At 37.3% G+C, this 20885-nt stretch overlaps 1 protein-coding gene across 1 annotated transcript in view; it reads right to left on the minus strand.

The window, feature by feature from the left end:
- Nucleotides 1-1595: 1595 nt before the first annotated feature.
- Nucleotides 1596-20885, minus strand: part of LOC149023707 (RAP release 2, galactose-binding-like domain protein, putative (DUF1997)) — a 46652-nt gene continuing 27362 nt past the window's right edge. The window contains exon 7 of the mRNA XM_089144209.1: nt 1596-1716. Coding sequence (XP_089000335.1) covers nt 1700-1716 — 17 coding nt within the window. The 3' untranslated portion in view covers nt 1596-1699. The remainder of the gene's footprint in view (nt 1717-20885) is intronic.

Here is a 20885-nt window from a genome sequence, read left to right on the forward strand (position 1 = left end):
TCGGATCGGATTATTATCGAATATCCAATAAAGTTTTGGATTTGAATTCGGATGCTTTCTCTAAATTTTTGCCGGATTCGGATTTGGATAGCGGTTTTGCTAGTCGGATTTCGCTCGGATACACCAGTATCCAAATCCGAATCCGATCCGGTTTACAAGTCTAAGCAAATTGCAGAGATGCCTTAAATGAAAGTTTTAAAGCAATGACACATCACTTTTTTTTTCTTCTAAAAACACATAGATCATATTCTGTTAGAATGGATAATTATATTATCACAAAGACTATTATACCGTTCCAAGAAATCTTATTTTTATTTACCAAAATAAATAAATAAAAAGACATTCTTTTGCGGTTATATGATGACGTTGTTAGATTTTTTTATCTTTTTCCCTCTGGTTTTAGTAAGGGCATTTTTTGAATTAAAGAAAAATAAATAATGGATTAACTGTTTTACTGATATAATGGACTTATGGTAGGGTGGACTTATGTGCTTTAATTTGAATTCAAATCTCTGAGCGGCGAATCGTTGGTTAGTTTGAATTTTTGGAATGAAATTTCAGATTATCCAAAAAATATTAGTGAATGGTCAAACTTTAATGCTTTGAGAGGGGGAATGCCTCCATTTTAGGTACAAATGTGACGCCGGCCCACCAACGCCCCTGGACGGTTTGCCGGCCGGCCCTGTTGGGGCTCAAACAAAAATGGGCTTTCATGCCTCCATTTTAGGACCAAGTATTCTTAAAAAAATTTAAAATGTCATAAAATAGCTTTAATTAAGATACTAGGTTCAAAAAAAAAAAAAACCAAACAGATTCTATTACAATTGCTTAGAGATTGATAAAGAAAAATATGCAAAAAAAAAATTTAGAATTATCTGATCCCATTGGTGACCCAAAACTGCTAATGTTTAGAAACATCCAGAAATCTTACACTTCAGACATTAGAGAAATTCCAATGCATCATTGATAGTAGTTGCAAAAGTTGATCTAGTGTCATTGGTTCTAGACACTATGGGGATGACTATAACAAAATAAAAATCGGTAAATTTAACTATGATGATTTCTTATACTCGAGTAAGAATAATATAGTAGTAATAAAATTGGTAGAAGATGTGGAACCATCCTAGCTGATGGAGATCCAATAAAATGTGATGTTTATACTAACTATTTTATTTGGTATACCAGAAAAATGTTATCCTCAGGAAGCAAGAAAAATCCAACCATTCCTAAGGCTTTGCACTCATTCGAGATTTGTATGGGATGGAATTTATATTTGAAGAGGCTTTTTTTGTCCCTTAGCTTGTGTTTGGTTGTCAAAAGATGGACAGAATAGAGAAGGGTATCTAGAATCTAGACTAGAAAAAGAAAATGATATGATGGAAATAAATAAGGAAATAGAAAATCTGTTAATTTTTTGGTTAAGATAGAAAAGAAAATAGAAAAAAAAAATTATAAAAATATAAACATACATAACCAAGGCAGAAGGAGAGGATTTGAGAAAAAGGAGATGGCCTGGTCACACGTACAGATTCTGGAATTGGAAATTTTTAAAATAGAATCCTCAAGTTCTCTTACCAACCCAATGCATAAACAATTTCAAGAAGACAGACATTGTTGTTTTGTTTCTATTCATCTTTCGACAACCAAACACAGCCTTGAATTATTTCCAGCAGATGCGCACCCAAAGATCCGGGGAGACCTATAATGCCATAGTACCTAAATAAATTGAGCCAAAAACAGAAATCAATACAAGTGTTTGAAGGTCAATTTTTATCCACTGCAAAGCCACACTTTAGCCTTCATAGCATACAAAACCACCATTTCTAAAAGGATAATTATCCATTGATACTATAAGTGAGCATCTCCATCCTTTAGAGGGTGGAATCCTTCCATGGAAAGCAGAAGCGAAGCGAATAACAGACTTTTTGAAAGAAAGGATTTGCAGGAAAAGTGTTCTTATCATACAGGTTGATTGATGTATGTCATGCCCAAATGCTAAAGTAGAGAAGTAGCAGAGATTCATGGAAGTATCAAATCGCACCAGTCCCAACAGGCTGCCTCGAAGTGTCACCTGAAGCCCAAGCTTGATAATCCTTGACTAGTTGAAGAACCAATTAAAGAAAACAAAAATGTCAATAAGTATGCCAGATGAAAGAACCAACACTTGTATCATCTCAAGTAGGATTTGTCCACAGGGCCAATCTGAACAGTCATTGAACAAATCAAGACAAATAGATTTTGGGTCTGAATGATATCCACATCGTAAACCAATCCAAGGATGAAGATACTTTCCTAACAAAAGGAATTGTCAGTAATTCATCCAAAAAAACGAAGGAATTGTATGTAGGGACCATCATTTCCTAACAAAGAGAGCCTAAAAGAAGTGGTCGCCTACTTGGATAGAAATGGTAAATAAATGTAGGGTGATGATTATAACCTTTTGATAATTAAGTTTTGATAACCATATACTTGAACTTGATTTATTATTGTCCTTTTAATTATGCTATATCATGTGTTGTATGGAATTCTCACTGAACCTATGTCTTGCGGTGTATCACCTCAACGGGTTTTTGGGAATTGCCGGATCCGGCTGGGTGGGGTGTGACAAGTTGCATCCTTAGGGAGCCCCATTTTATCAGGATTCAAATGCATTTTCACTACTCTTCCCTGGTCACCAACAACCTTTCTAACATTGCCAAGAGAGAAATTTTCATAAATAACACCTCTAAATTGGACACAAACAACTATGGGAGGGAGAATGTGACCTTCCCTCCTTGTATTCGGGTATGGGGCTAATAGATAAATGGAGTAAACAATTTCCAAGCCACCAGAGGGAGAGAGAAAGGATCCCATTTTTGTGTTCCTCAGAAACACAAACAGCTCCGAACAAATTTAAGCCCATCACAAACACCGACTCAACACCAAGGGGAAGCCAAAAATCCATTAACTTCTTACAAGTAGTTACAATGGAGTCCTTAGTAAAACCGATTAGATAGTTGTTGGTGCTAAATTTGCCAATAGCTTTGAACCGCAATCTTCGCACCAAGCTCTTCAGATCTGGATCGATCTGATTTGTTTGATTCCTCTGCTAGTCTCTCGTTCACTGGAAAATGAAACACCGGTTAGAAACGGAGCCGATCATCTTGATTGGCGTTGCGTCTCCGACGGTCTAGTTAGATTTATGAAGACAGTTCTTCATAGCTCGAAGAAGCTTCTGAGGTGTTCTAATGGAGTAAAATCAGGAATGAATCCAGTGTTTGAATTGATCTGAGAGACTTACCCCTGTCGAGTCCTTTGCTTCCTTTTTATATAGGTTTTCCCGCTTGTAGTGTTTTCAACCGTGATCGTCGGATCGTCGCTTATGAATGAATGGCTATGATTAGCCTTTCTTTGTAAATCTTGAGCGGGACCCATAGATTACTTTGTTTAAACAATTGAACCCAATCGCATTGTCATTGGACCGGAGTGAACCGGCTTGAACCGGGACTGGGATATTTTAGTCACAACACAAGCCCCCAAGCTTGCTAATCAGGTTGAACTCATATGAGACTCTGGTCGGGAGGTTTGAATTTTTCTTCCAAGCAACTCCAGAATACTATATTTAACTCTGATCAGAAGACTATATATGTTGAATCTGAATCATTCAATCAGAATAAAGATTTTCTTCATATTTTTCCTTTGTGATTGTCGACTCTTGATGTTCCTCGTTAACCTTTGCATTGCCTTTTCCACGTAGCTAATCTTCTCTGGATCAATACTTTATAACTTTTCCCAAGAGATTTATGATTTTCAAAAAACGTAATATCCAGGTTGTCAAATCATCATTAACTCGAACGTTGATATGTGGTTCATCTTCTATGTAAAATCACAATTTCTCGATAACCAAACCATCCTCCATAATCATGACGTTTATGTGCTCAGCCCCCAAATCATCTTGCAGACCAGCCGAAATCTTTGTCTTGTCAGAACTTTTATACATTCTTAAATATAACTTTTCATTTTCCTTGACATTATCCCCTTTTGTGCCGTTTGATCATAAATTTTGTCTCTTCCCAACGTACGGTTACCATGTCCTTCCCCACTCCTCTTATATCATCCTTATGTTCTCAACCGCAATACCTTTAAATCCACCGATTGACTCCACGTGTTGGTTACAAAAAGTGATGACCATCGATCTTGAAACATCGTATATTTCCCTCCACTTTTCAAGAAACCTCCTTTGCCTCTCTTCATTCTTTATATTTATTCATTAGCTGCTATCTGTTCCCGTCCGTACTCTGTCCGCTTTCTTCGAAAATATCAAATATATCCATCCGCCATTTTCTATTATTCTTCTTCAAGTTTCCGTCTAAGTTGCATTTTGCAAATCTTTCTCCTCTTTCCTTTCTGTCTTAACCATGGACGCTACAACTATTCCTTCAATGCTCAGCATACTTCTATACAACCCACTGTGCTTTCAAGTGCCAAACAACCGAAAAATACCTTAGGTACTTCCTCTTCCGATCAGACTTCTTAGACTAGAAACCCTCTCCTTATGCCCACGACGAAGTTATTGTTCCTTATACGCCTGTGGACATGTCCAAGGAAAAGAAAGACCCAAAATACACTAGTCCAGAATTGTACCCAACCAAGGTAAAGAAATCTCACCTGTTGTCTTACTTAGAGGATTATCACTTTCCCTCCGATGCCAAGATATGGGTCCCTGAACCTGCTGATTGTCCTTACACTGTTGATCCAAGAGTCATTACTGTTTATCTCTATCACCTTGAATCTGGTTTTAGAGTACCTTTAGTCCCAATAGTCCAATCCTTGTTGGACTACTACCATGTCTGTCCTTCTCAGCTTACTCCAAATAGTTGGAGATTTGTAACTGCTTTTTTGCCTTTATTCTTAGAATGAAGCGTCTTCCCTATGTTGAACTTTTTAGAAATTACTATACCTTGAAAGTATCCCGCGAACATGGATACATTCACTTTGCAAGAAGAACATGCATTGCGAATGAACTGGGTAAAGAGTCCCGGATTTTTATTGATTCCTCCATCCCTCATGATAACGAGCAGTGGTGAGAGAAATATTTTTTCTGTGCCATTCCTAATCCAAATTTCCGTTCCCGTTGGTGCCTGCATTCCTTGAATTCTCTTCTTCCTCTGAACAAGCGTCCTGAACTCAACGAGTATGATCGAGAGACTTGGGGTTTGATTTCTACTGGAGTTCCGATTGACGCAGCCGACCTAAAAATTGATGCAGGTCTGGCCAACCATGGTCTTTTTCCAGGTAAAGAACAATGATGATGATTCACTCTTCTTATTTTTTTTTGACCTTGTCTTCGCTCTATATATATATATATATATATATATATATATATATAGGAACTGTTGTTCATCAAGTCCCCAGCGTCGCCGAACTTCGAAAGGCTGTTTCAGAAGAAGAGAAGTTTGATCTCAAACTTGCAAGATATGTTAAGAAGAGAAAGCATGCTACCCTCCGTCCTTCCAGTTGACCGTAGTCACAAAAAACCTTCCGAGAAAAAGGCTGTTGAGAAGAAATCTTCTCCTGGTGAGGGAAAAACTGACCAAACACTAGAAGACATTGTTAGAGAAGAAACTGTTGAAGAAAATCCTGACATTCAGCTTGTCAAAGTAATTGCTAGTGATAATCCTGCTGTGAAGACAAGAACCTCCAGAACCTCCAATACTTTGAGATGTAGACTCCGGTCTACAGGTCCTGCTTTTGGTCGGGGATTATCTGGTTCCAAGAAAAGAAAGAAGAAAGAATTTGGTTCTTTTCTTGCTGAAATTCCTATTGAACAAAGTAATCTTCATGAAGAAGCCCCCACTGGTACTGATAATATAGTTGAAGAAATTACAGAACTCGTATTTCCTTCCAGAAAATAAGTTTGCACTCCTCCTGCATCAGCCGAATTACCCCATGATGCTTCTATTCTCCCAGAAGAAATGGTTGAGAATGAAGGTCAAGGTAAGGAAACTCCCGATTACTCTTTTGACCATTTGAAGAAAATTGCTAAAGTTATCCTTGCTCATGCTGGAGGTGACATTATTGAATAGATTGCTGATCAGTTGTTTGATGAGAATGTTGTTGTGTCTGATCCTCTTTTGGAAATTGTTATTGGAGAGAATATTTCTAAAAATATTTCTCAAAATGAAAATGTTGTTGTGAATGATGCTCCTACTTTTGCTTTCCCTTTACCAGATCTTGTTGTGAATAATGTCATTTCAGACATTAACATGGCTCCCGTTATTGAAGAAAATGTCCAAAACATCCCACGAAATGAAGAATCTTTTGATGCTGCTCCCCTTGAGGTTAATGTTGTTCCCCCTGAAGTTAATGTGCCAGCTGATCCTCCAATTGGTCCTGGGGACCAGGAGAACATTGCAGCCGGAAACTTTGATATGCAAGTTGACTCAAATGATGCTATTGTGAATGTTGGTCCTCATGATATAATTGAGGCCGCCAATCCTCACCCAATTCCTGATCAGTTAGATGATACCTAGAGTGTTGCTGATTCAGGGAATCATTTTAACCCTGAGTGGATCTTGAAGGAGAACCATACAGCTAGCCATAACGGGGAAGTTGCCCGCGAATGGAAAACAAAGGGTAGAATCCCTCATGATAAAAGAGAGACAGCTCGTATGACTGATCCTGACCTTTACTCTCATGCATGGGGGTAAGGAATCGATTTCTATTTCTCTTATTGAGACTGACTTATTAATTGCTTCATTTATTTATTTTGTTTGGTTTTTATTGCTTGACTTGCAAATGTTTTGGAGCTGCTTTTAATGCTTTTTTTGAAGTGTTGGAAAGAGAAAAAGTTCTTTCCCAGGAAAATGATAGTTTGATCAAAAGGAATTTTGAACTGTTCAATGAGGTACAGGAACTCATAAACAATTTGAAATCTTCAGAGAGAAAATTGACAGCTGCTCAATTCAGAGAGATAGATTTGTGCAATGATATAGATGATTTACAAAATGATTTCCAACTCTGCTCTAACCTATGCATTGACTTGCAGGAAGAAGTTTCTCTTTTAAGGATTTCTGTTTTAAACCACAAAGATGAGCTTCTACAGCTCGAAATGTTAAAGAATGATGCTCTGGAAAGGGCTAGACTTGCTATGGTTGAGAGAGATGATCTTAGAGAAAAATTAGCCAAGGCTTTTGCTTGGTCGAAAGGCGTTGAGAAAGAGAAAAGTGAGCTCTTCGGGTTTTGTAGGAAAAATCTGATTTGGAATATCAAAAAGATAATTTGGGATTGAGATTTTGCGAGGCTTTTGTAGAAAGAGATAATCTCAAGGTCTCTCTAGATTTGATTTCTAAGGAAAAAGAAAATCTAAATGTTCTTTTGGATGAGACTTTGAAGAATAAACTGCTATGCTTGAAGAAATACAATTAGAAATGAAAAGATTTGAACTAGAAAAGAAAAGAATTCATAATGAACATCAAGTTGTCCTTAGTTCAGTTACCTCATCAATGGAGGAGGCAGGAGATAATTCAGCTTTCCTTGGATTCTGCAAGAACGTGGTAAAGGTCTGTTCTGATCAAATCTTTTCTGAAATTCTCAAAATTTGCCCCAATGTGGATTTCAAGCTACTGCCTCCAGAGTTTCTCCCGTCTAGAAAGTTTTTTGATCTCATAAATTTAAAGCATCCAGATTCTAGTAGTTCTTCGGAAGATGATAATGATGAGACTGCCAGTTCTGACAACAATTATTCTTCCAATGATGATGAGGAGGAGGAGTCACCTCCAAAAGGTGATAAGAATGCTGGTACAGATAGCAGTCCACCAGCAAACCCAGATGTTTAAGAGAATATTTTCCTTTGTCCTTTTAACTTACCTTTTTGTTAACCTTTTGATACATTGGCTCTGACTTTGTTAATCTCTTTTTTATATCAATAGAACTTCCCTTCCTTTTCTTTTGCTCTCTGTGGCTTTGATAAAATAATATTTTGAAGAAAACCTTTGCAACGTTGATCATAAAAATGAAAAAATAGCAGCAATCTTTAACCTGTTGCACATCTGATCACACACTATGCTTCTAACCATTTGTTGTACTTCTAATCCGTTGCTATATCTTTGATCAGTTGCTAATGAAGTATTCTTAGGAAAAAGTAACTGATAAAATGTAATTAAAATCTTCAATATAACCTGTTTTGTGAGAAATCCTGTTGATCAGCTCCTCTGCCCTTGATCGAAAGGCTGCCTCGAAAGGCTGACTACTTGAGCTTGACTTCGGCAAGTTGGGACCACCCTCGGAAGGAATGATCCTTGATTAAGCTAGCATGACCGTGCCTCGGAAGGCTGGCTACTTGAGCCTAACTTACGGAAAGTCGAGACCACCCTCGGAAGGAATGATCCGTGATCATCTTCGGAAAGCATGACCAGGCCTCGGAAGGCTGGCTACTTGAGCCTGACTTATGGAAAGTCGGGACCACCCTCGGAAGGAATGATCCGTGATCAGCTTCGAAAAGCATGACCAGGCCTTAGAAGGCTGGCTACTTGAGCCTGACTTACGAAAAGTCGGGACCACTTTGGAAGGAATGATCCGTGATCAACTAGCATAATCAAGCCTCGGAAGGCTGGCTTACTAGAGCCTGACTTCGGAAAGCCGGGATCACCCTCGGAAGGAATGATCCTGGATCAGCTTTAGAAAGCATGATCAGAAAACTGGTTCGACGAAAAAGACCTTTTACGCAATTTGAAGAAGAATCTTTTGGTGACGATGGTTGATAGAAATAATTTCTTCAAGAATATCAGAAAATTCTGCTCCCTTTCTATTGATAATACTTCTTGAGGTGAATTACATTCCATGGTCGCCTCAAACAACTTCCATAAACATCTCTGAGCCAATATGTATTTTTGCTCATAGTCTTTGTTACCACATATGGTCCTTCCTAGTTTGCAAAGAGCTTTCCACAGTTCCTCGGGTCCGATGTTGATTTTTTCCTCAAGACCAAATCTCCAACTTTAAAAGATTTAGGTCTGACACGAGCATTATAGTATGCCGTTGTTCTCCTCTGGTACTCTATATTTTGATACAGAGCCTTCTCCCTAACTTCATCCAAAAACTCTAGATTTACCCTCAATCCTTTTTTGTTGGTTACTGGATCGAACCTCTCTGATCTATCTGACCCGACTATTACCTCCACTGGAGCCAATGCCTCGGATCCATATGCCAACTTAAAAGGTGTTTCTCCTGTTGGTGTTTTGAATGTGGTTCTTTATGCCCATAACACATGAGGTAACTCATCAACCCATAGGTTGTTTTCCTCATCCAGTCTTCTTTTAATTCCCTGTAAGAGAGTTCTGTTAGTTATCTCGATCTGATCATTGCATTGAAAATATGCCACAAAAGAGATTTTGCATTTGATGTGGTAATCTGCACAAAATTCCTTGAACCTTTCATTGTCAAACTGAGTTCCGTGATCTGTCAATAAGACTTTTGGCAGACCATATTTGAAGATGACCTTATTTCTGAAAAACTTCTCAATTTGATTTGTTGTGTTTGTGGCTAAGGCTTCTAGCTCCACCCATTTTGTAAAATAATCGATTGCAGCTACCACAAATTTTCTTCCTCCAAACGCAACAGGAAATGGACCAAGTAAATCCATCCCCCACATTGCAAATGGAATGGGATTGAGAATTGATGTTAGCTGTTCTGCCGGTTGATTTTGGATTGGAGCATGAATTTGGCATTGATGGTATCTCCTTACATATTCAATTGCTTCAGCTTGCATTCGTGGCCAATAGAATCCTTGCCTCAGAATTTTATAGGACAAAGCTTTCCCACCTAGATGACTTCCACAGATCCCTTCATGGACCTCCGCCAGAGCATACTGTGCATCAGATGGTCCCAAACACTTCAAAAGTGGCCCAGCAATCGTTCTTTTATATAACAGTTCATTCTTTAGAATAAACTTTGCAGCTCTTCTTTTCAAAGTTCTGGCCTTTTCTCTATCTTCATGGAGAATATCCCTCTTTAAGATATTATATAATAGGATCCATCCAAGACACTTCTGTATCAATTTCCATTATCTTTGGCTCTGAATATGCTGGAATATCCAGCTCCTCAATATGTACAGCCTGTGGTAGAGAAGTAAATTTTGCGGATGCTAACTTTGAAAGAGAATCTGCCATTGTGTTCTGATTTCTAGATATTCTCATAATTGAGAATTGTGAAAACCACTTTTTACATTCTAACACCTTCTTAAGATAACTGATCATTCGATCATCTTTCGCTTCATATACTCCTGTGACTTGACTGACCACCAGCTCAAAATCGCTTTTCACTTCAATGTTTTGCACACATAGGGATTTGGCCAGTCGTAATCCCGCAATAAGAGCTTCATACTCTGCTTCATTATTTGAAGCATGAAAGTTAAATCGAAGAGTGTTCTAAATTACAAATCCAAACGAACTTTGTAAAATCACGCCTGCTCCTGATCCCTGAGAATAACTTGATCCGTCTACATGAAGAATCCACCCAGTAGATATTTCACTAGAATCTTTCTGCTCTTCTGGTGATGAAATACTTTCAGCAATAAAATCAGCTAAAACTTGTGCCTTTATCACAGTTCAGGGCTTATAGTCTATATCATGTTTTGTTAATTCTACTGCCCATGATACCATTCTCCCGGCAAGATTAGGCTTATGTAATATTTTCTTTAAAGACCAGTTAGTAAGAACAATAATTGGATGAGCCTGAAAATAGTGCCTAAGCTTTCTGGCCGCTATTATCAAAGCTAAGGCCTATTTTTCAAATTCTGGATATCTAGACTCTACATCTAACAATGTATGACTTACAAAGTAGATAGGATTTTGGACAGTACCTTCTTCCCAGATTAATACTGCACTCACTGCCGCTTTCGAAGAAGATAAATATATCTGCAAGACTTCCCCTGCCTTCGGCTGAGATAGAATGGCGGACTGGTCAGCCTCCTTTTTAATTCTTCAAACGAACTTTGACAGTCCTCTGACCATCTGAATTCTTTAAGTGCATTTAAATTTTTCAACGCCTTGAAGAATGGTGCACACTTATCCCCTGATTTGGAAATGAATATGCTCAATGCTGCAACTCTGGATCTCCTTCATATTGCTGGGTGCCGACATATCTAGAATGGCTTTGATTTTTTCTGTATTTGCCTCAATACCCCTCTGTGTAACCATATAACCCAGGAATTTACCAAATGAAACTCCAAATGCACACTTCTCAGGGTTAAGTCTCATTCCATTCCTTTTGAGTACATCAAAGCATTCCTTTAGATCAGTGAGATGATCATATCTAAATTGGCTTTTTACGAGAAGATCATCAACATAAACTTCCATATTCCTTCCGATATGATCAGCAAACAACTTATTCATTGCCCTTTGATATGTTGCTCCAGCATTTTTTAATCCGAAAGGCATAACTTTGTAACAATAGCTTTCTCGATTCGTCATAAATGCCATGTGAGGTTGGTCCTCCTTCTTCATAAGAATTTGATTATAGCCAGAATAAGCATCCATAAAACTTAACATTTGCTGACCTGATGTGGCATCAATCAACTGATCAATTTGCGGCAAAGGATAACAATCCTTGGGACAAGCCTTGTTCAGATCAGTATAATCCACGCACATTCTCCACTTGCCATTATGCTTCTTCGCCATTACGACGTTTGCCAACCATTTGGGACATTCAATCTGCTCAATAAATTTTGACTTTCTGAGCTTTTCCACTTCGATTTTGATCACATCATGTTTTTCTGATGAGAAATTCCTCCATCGTTGTTTTACTGGTTTAGCAGTATTGTCTATCTAGAGACAGTGTTTTGCTACCTCCCTGTTCAAACCTGGCATGTCTTTTGCTGACCAAGCAAAGACATCTGCATTTAGTCAAAGAAATTCTTTCAACAGGTCCTTGTCTTGATTGGTCTAATCAGCCCCAATCATGGTTCCCCTGTCTGGATTTTCGAGATCAAAAGAAATTTTTTCTAGCTTCTCCACTGGTTCTCCTCTCTGAATTTTTTCTTCATCCCTATTATCCATAACCTCAACAGTAAGGGCAAGAGCTTTACCTTGTGGCTTAGAATCTTTCAAGAAGTTGTATAGCTTTGCCTCGAGGTTCTTTGATCAGACTTGCATTCTCCAATGCCTCATTCAGTTGGGAATTTTACTTTTAAATGCCTCGTTGAAACCACAGCTCCAATAGAATTCAGAGTTGGCCTCCCCAGAATTATATTGTAAGCTGACAGATTCTTTATCAACAAAAATTTAGTAATTGTTGTTACTGTTTGTGGATGTGTCCCCAATGTAATTGTTAACTCCACAATTCCTTCCACCGAAGTAGATTCTCCAAAAAATCTAAATAATCTTGTTCCACAAGGTTCAACCATTGAAAGGCTTCGTAAGACATAATGTCTACAGAAGACCCCGTATCAATTAAAACCCTGTGAATATCTCTGTTTGCCACCTCAATGACTATAATGATGGCATCATCATGCGGCTCTTGAATTCCATCCATCTCCTCCTCCGTGAAGACTATTTCCTTCATCTTCTTAATTCTTTTAGGAATAACATGAGATTCGACAGCATTGACATACCTAGCATGAGCCTTAGACTTTGAAATTGAGTTTAAATCTAAACTCCCCAAGATGATCATGACAGGAGACTGCTTCTGCTGAACTTGTTGGTTTTCCTAATGTTTAGCATTTTCATCTAGAGAACCAGATTGAAAATCTCTCTTCGCCTGGTCCTCCTTCACTGGTGTCTGGTTATTCCATCTTCTCGGCTGATCAGCAACATTTCTCTGGTGACCTCCATTTTCCTTTGAACATAATGATCCAGCCTCCCTTGACTGATTGATCGCTCAATTTCATTCTTCATAATTCTGCAATCATCAGTATCATGACCATGATCTCTGTGATACCTGCAAAATCTGTTTGGATTCTACTCATCTGCCTTTGCTATCATCGGTGCTGGCCATTTTACAAATCATTGATGTTGAATTTGCATCAAAATTTCTGATCTTCTAGTATTAAGAGAGGTATAATTTTCCAGGAATGGTCTCGAAATATCCCTTCTAATTTGACGATCATGACCATTTCTCAGATAATTTATGTTGTTTCTTCGATCTCTCTGATCAAACCGCATGACTCCATCTTCCCTCTTTTTGCTTCCATCACCATCAGTCTCCTTCCTAGCCTGAAGGATATCTTTCATGTTTGCATATTGATTACACCGGGTTGTCAATTTTGCAATGTTCATCGATTTGTTCATGATCAGAAATTCTAACAAATGATCGTCCGTCAAACCTCTGAACATAGCATCATAAGCTACTACTTCATTTAAGTTATTTATCTGAATTGATTATTGATTGAATCTCTTCATATAACTTCGAACTGACTCTCCTGACTTCTGACTAATTGCAGCCAGATTATCCACTCTTTTGCTACTTTTCATGCTACTTTGGAATCTTGACAAGAATATTTTTGTCAAATCTCTAAAATCTCTAATGGAATCCGGTAACAGACTGAAGAACCAAGTTGTTGCAGGACCTTTCAATGATGATGGGAAGGATCGACACTTTAAAACATCAGAATTACCTGCCAACATCATAACATAATTGAATTGAGCCAGGTGTTCCAACGGATCTAAGCTTCCATCATACATTGTGAACACCGGATGTTTAAAATTATGCGGCAATGGTGCTGACATGATGTCTTTAGAAAATGGATTTTGATTCATCGCTTCTTCCACTTTTTCTCCATTGTCTTTGTTCGTCAATCGTTGAATTTGATCGTCCAGGATACGAAATCTTTTACTGATTTCAGATCCATGAACTTTAGATCTGCTACCTTCCGATCTCCTTGCTTCTTTCTTATCTCTCCAACTTCCAACAGTTTTACTCTTTTTACTTTGAATGTGGCTTAATCGATCATCCTTAGATGATCCTTGATTTTCTGATTCCAGAGGAATCTAATTTGGATCTGCACTTTTTCTTGATCCCTCCCTGAGAATTGATCTCCTTTGGCTTTCTCTTGACCTCTGGATCTGAGGATTCGGTACAGAAATCGCCTCAGCTCGAGAAAGAGTTCGAGATCTTCTAGCTGGTGAGATCAGAACTCTTCCTTTTGGTTGAATTTCGACTTGCTTGATGAACGACCTCATCAGATTTTGCGTTTCAAGTATTTGATATTGCATACTTTCAAATCGTTCAGTGATTTGATTCGGATCGAGTTCCAAATGAGAAGCAACCAACGTATCTGCGAGTTGTTTCTCCTATCTTTCGAAAATCTCAGCAGGATGAGGTGAGCGATCTTCCGTCATTCTTTACTTTTTCCTAGTCTGCATTGTTGGAATTTGCAGTGTTGGAACTGTTTCTCTTGTTCTTCTTTTCGGATTTACTCTCCTCGGCTCCCTCTGGGCTTGCTTCGCCATTTCAACTAGTAATATCTCCTCTCACTCAGGTGATTGAGCCATGAACATTTGTTCTAAACTTGTTCAAGCTGATTTCCCACAAATGGCGCCAAAATGTTGGTGCTAAATTTGCCAATAGCTTTGAATTGCAATCTTCGCACCAAACTCTTCAGATCTGGATTGATCTGATTTGTTTGATTCCTCTGCTATTCTCTCGTTCACTGGAAAATGAAACACCGGTTAGAAACGGAGCCGATCGTCTTGATCGGCGTCGCGTCTCCGAGGGTCTAGTTAGATTTATGAAGACAGTTCTTCAGAGCTCGAAGAAGCATCTGAGGTGTTCTAATGGAGTAAAATCAAGAATGAATCCAATGTTTGAATTGATCTGAGAGACTAACCCCTGTTGAGTCCTTTGCTTCCTTTTTATATAGGTTTTCCCACCTCTAGTGTTTTCAACAATGACTATCCGATCGTCACTTATGAATGAATGGCTATGATTAGCCTTTCTTTGTAAATCTTGAGCGGACCCATAGATTACTTTGTTTAAACAATTGAACCCAATCGCATTGTCATTGGACCGGAGTGAACCAGCTTGAACCGGGACTGGGATATTTTAGTCACAACAATAGCCAAAGAAAGTGCAATCGAGCTCATTAGCAGGCATAGGTAGATTACCTTTTGTAACTCTTAAAGCCAATAAAGCCATCTGGATGTTTCCATATTGCATACCTGTTTGCAGATTTTTCATTATACCTGGAAAAGCCATGGCCCCATCCATTGTTAGGAGCAAAAGGTGGCCTATAGGACCTGGCAGCAGGGTGGTGTTGCGTGGTTCAGTGTTGCGTGGTTCAGTCAGATTGTCTCCCCATCCTAGAATGTCAAAGAGAAGGGAGAAAAGGTGGCTTGTTTTCTGTGTACAGTTATCTAAAATGGTGAGGCATAGAGGATTTGCAACACCTTCAACAAATATTGGTTGGTAGGATGAATGACTGTAACTTACAACAAATGTTAATGCATGGCTTCAGTAGGATGTTTAAAAAGATAGTTGGCATTGCACAGAAAGGATTAGATGCGAGAGAGATGTTAAAGAGTTGAGGAGTAAATGGGTGATAATTTCCTCAGATGCACTTTGGAAAGTAGGTGAGAGAAGTGTGTAAATTTAAGTGGTCTTGGCTAGGGGAGCAAGAAAATTGAATAAACCAAATAAACTTAGGGAGAAGTCAGCTATACTACCATGTACCTGCACAGAAAAGTTAAGGCTTGTCCTGCATCATCAAATGAAGCCCCTCAGGTAGATTAGTTTAGTGACATTGTATGCCCCTTGTGGGACAGCAAGGAAAGAAAGCCATAATGAAAGCTAACAGATCCATTCGGAAACTTTTGGAAGTCACTGCAATTCGGCTCAAATTTCAGATCAGTTTGGATACAAGAGAACTAGTGCAACTCAAATAAAGAAGATATTATCAGTAGCAGCAGTGATATTCAATAAACTTCAATCCATACTAAAACTCTTCAAAGAAAATAGATTCTCAGAGAATCAGAGAGAAAAATTTTGCGATGTGTTGAAACGTAAAATAAAAAATCTTTAAAAAGCCCACAACTGAGCAAAATCCTTCACTTTTTTCTTTCAGATACAAAGTCAGTTATTTAAGCGAGAAAAACTCTCATACTTGTTATCTATGTTCTTATTGGTTCTTCTGTTCTTCAAAGACGACAATGTCAGATTTCGAGAAGCAGTTGAAAGAGATAGCCAAGAAACTCGAGTGTTTCTTCAAGAAGCCTTTTGTTATCTACAGTGAAAAAGGTAGAAAATGAAGGATGAAGTAGTCTCCTCTTTTATTTTTTCTTTTTCAAACGATTTTGACTATAGGATTAAAATGATCCAGATGTAAAAAATCAAACGACCAATTGGATCTAACAGTAGGGTTTTAGTACTGGAGCAAATAAAAATTCATAGGATCACCAACAAATTCCACTAGACATTTCCTTCAGTTCCATTAGTTGATTGGTGATAAAAGTTTAACAACTCTTCCATTTTCTGTCTATCATTGCTGAATATGAAATCATTCCAGACATTGTATTCTCTTGATGTTCTCATCCATCTAATCCATCCACTTATTAAACTTATCAAACTCTTTTCTCATACTCGTTTTCATGGCATCAATCTTTCTTCGCCTTCGCTTTCATCTGGTTGAAAGGAGAAGGTTGATTTAACTATTAACAATCTATTGAGAAAATATGACTAATCCAAAATCAAGATTCCTAATTGAACCAACTTTTCATTTATTCGATTATCAGGTTGAAACCAGTTTATCACAAACCAAAATTAAGAAGGCCTATACCTTCGTTGCCCTTTGTATAATTGGGTCATGCTTAGATAATAACTGGGTGAAATATATGGGCTTCAAATCTGGCTGTGTGATTGTTTAATTCCAACACCTTTTTAAAACTAAAATCCATTAAAATTGAGTATTTTAGTTCCTCAAAAAATTAAAACACAATTTTTGGAATGTAGAAAGTAGAACACACATATAGAATTGGGTTTAAAGAGAATAGAGTACACGAGTTGTTTAAATGGAATCGGAGTCCTAACAAATTCGGAGTTTGACTCTCTACATGCTGATTGATGTACATGTCTAAGGGTCTGCGCAGCACTGAAGCAAGACCCACATGACCCCTCCTTCTCAGGCTTCGTTCGCAGACTGAAAAAGCTAGAACAAAATGAAGAAGACAATTAGTTTTCCTTTGATTCTTCAATTCAAATTGTTTTTTTGAACCAGTTTGGTTTTGAGTCGAACCGAATGACCCGCATGAGCCAAACCAAATGAACCGATTATTTAACTTAAAACCAAATAGACCTCACATGTTGTAAATCAATGGCTGTAATTTGTTTATATTTGCTGGCTCAATCTGAGCCGTTCGCAGCTTAGTGATGCATATTAAATGCACAACCCTGAAGCAAAATCACATGTCTAAAGGCTTTGTTGAGAATCAGCAAAGATTCATGAAAGTCAAATCTCACCAATTCAAAAAAGATGCCTTGAAGCGTCACTTGAAGCCCAAGCCTGAGAAACCTTGACAAAGCTGATGAACCAGTTGTACAAAACAAAAATGTCAATGAATATGCCAGATGAAATAACCTAATGTTTATTTGTAGTTAGTTTTTATTCAATTAATCAAAATTGCATTAAGTGGTAAGTGGTATGTGGATACATAATCTTATCATTATTAAAATCTCTTTAATTATAATTTAACTAGAAAAATATTAAACGGTTAAAATTAAGAGCCTATGATAAATACATACTTATAAAGTATGTTTCGTAAGTGATTTTCTCCAATGCCTTAGTCTTCTCATTTGCAGTCTTGTTACTTCTATAATCACGAATCATTTTCACAATATTCAAGCAAAATATGTCAATGTTTATAAAAGTGAAAATGGTATAAATAAATACTTGGACAAAAAGGAGTTGTTATAACCAAATATCATGTGATTTTGTGCGTCTCTATTCATACCATCAACATGTCGTCTATTCATACCATCAACATGTCGTCGAAGCCTTATAAATTTTTTTTTCTTGTGACATAAAGCTTTACATACAGTTAACCATAATGTAGGGTTAAAAAAAAAGTCTTTTATTCGTGGGTCCTCTTAGTAAAGCATAAACTAACGTTGGGTCCCCTTAGTGCAATAAATTACATTTAGATCCCAAAGCAATTAACACCGCCTCCCACTTTAAGTTTCTTCAAATTTCAAATATGGAGGATAAAAATACCCCTCAGGTTGTTTAATGAAAAAAATAATCTCCCGACATATCCTATTTCCATTCTTATGCCAATATGGATGTTAGGGTTTGCATTGCCTAGAAGAGAAATGATGAAGATGCAAAAGAGGGACTTTACTCACTGGTGACCATTGCAAAAATTTCACCAGAAGGGCTGAAGGAATTGGGTTCAAAGGTTATTGAAGAATGAGAATGAACAAATGTTAGGTAGGATAGAGAACTTAGAGAATTTCAACCAAAGTATCTGAGAATTTTTGTTTGTTTTGAGATTGAAATTAAACATATGTAAGAATGATTTCTTCCATTTCAATTCCTCATCGTGCCCTAGTTTCTCTTTTTAAATATATCAAACAAAAAGAGCATTGTCTTTGTCTGCTTTGTCTCCCAAGAAAAGTCTGGAAGTGTGGATTATCGTCTCCGAATGGGATCGCTGGAGGATTTGTTTGGGCCTGGGGGGTTTTGACCTTTTGGGCATTGGAGTTTGCCGGCTAAACCATAATGAAGGCTTGGATAGTTTTCCTTTCTATTTTGCAGTCAGAGCTCGTTGCCTTAAACTCTTATTGACACTAGGGTTTCACTTAATTTTGCTAGAATCAAAAGCCTAGGTTCGTTTAGGTATTACAATCTTTGTCGTAAGAATGAAAATAAGATATGCATGGGGGACTACTTTTGTCATTATACAACCTGAGGAATATTTTTGTCTCTTTAGGATTGAAATTTGAAAAATACATAACCATAGGAGACCGTGTTAATTGTTTTGGGACCTACACATAATATATTGCACTAAAGGAACCCAACACTAATCTATGCTCTACCAAAACTTTGAATTTCCTTAATGAAAGGGGCAAAACTTCACCATATATTTAAGTTATATACAAAAAAATACCCCTGAGGGTGTAGTCTACCAAGGTCTTCGTTAGTTGGCCCGAAAAGTGATGCATGCATGTTTCTCTTTCTTTTTATTGTAAACTCAAATTTTCTGATTAATATGATCTTCTGCTTGTACAAAAAATAAAATAAAAACTTTCTATACACCACTGGAATCAGGTGGATAGGTTGTCATTAATTCATATGGTCAAGGTTTAAAGTATCCCACGATACTATAAGATACTAGCCGATACGTATCCATATTTGAATGAATCGATACAATACATCTCGATACATCTCTCCATTGAATTACCCTAAAATATATTAGCAAGAGCGATACAATACTCGATACAGGATGATACGTCTCTTAAAATCACTAGACCGATACGATCCTCGATACCAATACTTTAAACCTTGCATATGATACTGTAAAAGATGAAAGAGGAGGCGACAGTGCATTGGGAGGAAAAATCTGGTTAAAAAATCGGGTTAACCAGTTATTGTGATTTTCAAGTTTTTAGTGGTGCTTGGCCTTGCCTTTGGCCTTGTCTTCTTGTTTGGTTGCAGATCGAAGGGAAGTTGCTTCCTTGGAATGTGATGTATTGTTAAATTGTTCTCATACATATTTATTTATAATATAACATTCTCACCTCGATTTTAAAATTAAAAAAACAATGTTAATTTTATTAGAAAATGACAACTTTTTTTTTTTTTGTGTCTGAGGTTCATCAGAGCCAATTTGGGCATAGCTTGATTACATCTTTAGAGGTAGTTTTTGTTGTCTATAAGAATTGAACCCATGACTTCTCCACTAAGAAGTATGGATCTTACCACTCTATCAACCTTGCATTGACAAAAAATGACAAACTTCACCAATATGTGAATAAGAATTAGAGCAAATTATCCTAGGCCCCCCAAAATTGAGGCTTTAAAACACTAACACCTCACTTTTTGTTAGTAGGTAGTTATATTATTGCAAAGACTATTATACCCTTCCAAAAAATCTGGACTTATGTGTTTAATGAATTTTTTACTGTTTTACTAACATAATGGACTTATGTGTTTAATCATTTTTCTTTTATTTTTTAGTATGAGGTTCATCCAAGCCAACTTGCGCACACCTCGATTACATCCTCGAGAGGGAGCTTTGTCATCCACAAGGGTCGAACCTATGACCTCTCCACTGAGAAGTATGGATCTAACCACTCTACCAACCCACCATTGATGTGTTTAATAAATTGGGGTGTATGTGTTTTTCAAACAAAAAGTGAGGTGTCATGCTTTAATGCCTCCATTTTGAGGTGCCAATGCAATTTACTCTAAGAATTATTAAAAATGTCATAAAATAACTTTAACTAAGATACTAGGTTCATAAAAACCCCAAACAAATTCTATTACAATTTATTACCAAAAAAATATTCTATTACAATTGCTTAGAGATTAATAAAGAAAATATGAAAAAAAAAAAAATATGGAATTATCGGATCCCATCGATGACCCAAAAATGCTAATGTAACAAACATCCACAAATCTTACACTTCAGACATTAGAGAAAGTTCAATGCATCATTGTTATTCGTTGCAAAAGTTGATCTATAGACCCTATGGGGATGTCTATAATAACAAAATAAAAATCGATAATTTTAAGAATAATATAGTAGTAATAAAATTGGTAGAAGATGTGGAACCTATCCTAGCTGATAGAGACCCAATAAGGGTAGTTTTCATCCGGACCCTGGTCCAAGTTACTTTTAGTTCAGTTTAAGTTTCTTTTTGCAAATGGCTCCCTTGTGATTTCAAGAAAAGATTAAATAAGGACATGCTTAACAGAA

This window comes from Hakea prostrata, chromosome 2 (genome assembly GCF_041222555.1).
Source record: "Hakea prostrata isolate BN-2017 chromosome 2, UWA_Hpros_2, whole genome shotgun sequence".
Taxonomy (NCBI): domain Eukaryota; kingdom Viridiplantae; phylum Streptophyta; class Magnoliopsida; order Proteales; family Proteaceae; genus Hakea; species Hakea prostrata.